The 3,046-nt window shown below is 39.1% G+C and overlaps 1 protein-coding gene across 1 annotated transcript in view; it reads right to left on the reverse strand.

The window, feature by feature from the left end:
- The window catches only part of LOC107104620 (solute carrier family 22 member 7-like), a 19,604-nt gene that overhangs the window by 2,089 nt on the left and 14,469 nt on the right, over positions 1–3,046 (reverse strand). The window contains exons 6-8 of the mRNA XM_015404658.1: positions 1,058–1,167; positions 766–980; positions 547–655 (exon numbers count right to left, since the gene is read on the reverse strand). Of these exons, the coding sequence (XP_015260144.1) occupies positions 547–655; positions 766–980; positions 1,058–1,167 (434 nt within the window). The remainder of the gene's footprint in view (positions 1–546; positions 656–765; positions 981–1,057; positions 1,168–3,046) is intronic.

Below are 3,046 nucleotides of genomic sequence, written 5' to 3' on the forward strand. Positions count from 1 at the left end.
TTCCTCTCCACTGTCGCTACAAGCATGCTTAGTGTAAGGGATTGCTGAAGAGTCAATGAGTCGATGCAATCAGCTGGTTTTCCTTGGATAAAAAACTTTGAATCAATCTGACTGGATGATCTGGTGACCTGGAAAGTGCCTTGAGATGACATGATGTGAATTGACGCTATAGAAAGAAACGCAACTTCTCAACAGCAGATGTTGGATTAGCAAAGAAATTAAATTAGAATAACTTAAACTCAAGCTTGGGTGCTGCAGTCCATCCTACGGCACCTACATTGGGTTCTTAAACAGAAAATCAAACTTTCTATCCTGAAGTGTGGAAAAAGAAACGCAAAGATTAACACTTTTTTCTGTAAAACAAAACAAAAGACAAAGAACAGGCAAAGTTAGGGCAGTATCATTACATGTTAAATATTTTTTTGCATGTAACATCAAGGTGAATGCTTTATATATATCTTTAGGCTTTGAACTTATAGTGAGGTAAGAAAACCAAATGCTCAAAATTAGGGTGATGAGTGTAATTTTAGGACAGCAGGTGTTTACCTGAGTACAGTAGGATAGAGTTCGGCTGAGTAGAGGAAGGCAGTGGTGAAGGCCGCCTCAGAGAAACCTTTGGCCACCACAGCAATGCATGTACGAACCACAGAGTACTCTGGAAAGAGAGCAAGAGAGAGTTCAAACTCTGAACTACTTCATGCACAGGCATTTCTCCAAATGGTTACTATGAATATCATCAAAGAGCAATACAAGAGCAGAATGAACCTAAAGGTATGGCAGTGTTTATCCCAATCAGAGCTCCTGTTATAATCAGAAACCAGGCCTGGCCATTTCGACGGCCAATGAAATCCAGGACAAAAAACGTCAGGACTTTGGCGGGAACTTCAATTGCGCCATAGATGAACTGGGTGAGGTAAATGCTGACACCAAATCCTGATATCTTGAAACTGATCCCATAGTAGAGGAAGGAAACAGCAAACCTGCAAACATGGTGAATATAACATCACCCAGAAGTTCCTACATCAGGCAGTAATCATGTTTACAATAGATCCAGTACCAGGACAGCCCAGAGCACAGAGTGATCTTCCTCAGCTGAGGAGTTCTGACCAAGTCCAGGTAGGTGTGGTTCTTCTCAGCCACTTCAGAGAGGGTCACCTTCCTTAAAACCTGAAACAGCCACACAGTCCACTGTTAGGTCACTTGGTTATTTACTGACTTCAGTTAACTACATTTAATTCCTTACCAGATGTATTATAAAGCTAAAAGCAGCATGATTAGGCCTAACCAGGTGCGTAATTTACTACATTTAGGAGTCAATAGGTGCACAGTGTGTGCTTTATGCTAAGGCTATGACCAGGTCAACATGCTAAATAATGTTTTAACTACAAATAAATCATTTAACAAATTTTTAAAGCAGAAAACTGGCACTTAGTTTGGAGTCTGTTGTATCAATCCATTAGAGTTGAGGGATAGATGATAAAAAGAACAACAGAAAGGATGGAAATCAGAAGTTAGCATGACAAGCAAAAAAAAAAAAAAAACACAGAGAAGTTTCATAGATGTAGGAAGATTATGGGGACCAAACGTCCCCGATTTCCAGGGACTACCTGTCCCCGGCTAAGCCTGTCCCCGGAAATGTCCCAGATTTTACCATCTTATGAATGAGGAGAGACTGTTATGACGGTAGAAAGACAGCTGTCGCTGATTGGCAGCGTGTAGATGAGGAGCAGAACTTTTAAACAGGTGAAGCAGTTGGTTATCAGAAGCGATCTCAGCTGCCTGGTGTGATGGTGAGGGTGTTAATCGGTTCATTTAATCTGAATTGGGCTGATCATTGTGATAAATGTTTGGTTCATGCCCAGGTTAAAAAAAAAAGTCTTTGTTGTGTAAAAGGAAAACTGAATGAGACAAGATCTGCATGATCTGAGAATGATTGAAGAAGACCTGTTTAATCTTCCTTTTTTAGTTTGTTTTTAGTTCTAGCTCCAAATATTATGGTGATGAGGCTTTTTAGTATTTAATCAGGTTAGATAACAATAATAATAATAATAATCACCATCCTCGTAATAATCATTATATGTGTGATGAGATTTTATGTATTTGGAAGGGATTTTGATTTTAGTATGTCCCTGTTTCAGATCAGTGTTAGATGGATAGAAGAGGAGAGGAAGAAGATCAGAAGACTGAATGAGAGCGGAGGAAAATAGGAACACTGATGAGAAAAGATCAGTTGAAGAGAAGGAAGAAAAATCTACTTAGAAGAGTAAAACAGAGAGCAGGCAGAAGTCTTACAGCTACAAAGAAAAGATGGCGAGGGAAGAAGAGGAAGAAGACAGAATTACCAGATGCACTAATAGACACTATCGATTGATTGATTCAATCAATCTAAGGAAACAGGAAAGGCACATTCCTGGATTTTCCACTTGTTTTTTTGTTGTTTAAATATTAATATATATGTAAAAATGGATGAAAGCATCACTGTCCTTGTTTCCTATTTTAATTTTCATGATATGTATTTATTTTTATCTACGAGCTGGAAATGTCCCCAAATAGAAATATGGTTGCCTTTAAGGGAGATGAAGAAGGTTTAATGTGAGAAAGAGAAATGATCAGCTTTAGAGATGGTCGCTGACAGAGGAATAATGGATATATTCAGAACATAAAGTCTTCAAGAGCGCCATCTTCAGGCACTTTACAGAACCAATCCTTTTAACTCCAGTCAGATTAGGTTTTTCTGTTTAAGATAAACCAGCTGATTGCATCAAGTCGTTGACTCTTCTGGATTCGCTCACTGGATGAACAGATGGCAACAGGAGACAATCACTAACGGTCACTAGCACAGTGTTGTTGACTTTGGAGCAATCCCTAACACTGAGCATGCATGTAGTAACAGTGGAGGGGAAAAGGTGCCCTTTAACAGGAAGAATTCTCCATCAGGACCAGAACCAGACTCAGCATGAATGGATTCACCTGTCATCTTAAGTCACTTTACAGAGACATTTGAACCAGATCATCCAGACAGATTGGTTTAAAGTTTTCTATCTAA

Source organism: Cyprinodon variegatus, unplaced genomic scaffold (genome assembly GCF_000732505.1).
Source record: "Cyprinodon variegatus isolate N-32 unplaced genomic scaffold, C_variegatus-1.0 Scaffold1820, whole genome shotgun sequence".
Classification (NCBI taxonomy): domain Eukaryota; kingdom Metazoa; phylum Chordata; class Actinopteri; order Cyprinodontiformes; family Cyprinodontidae; genus Cyprinodon; species Cyprinodon variegatus.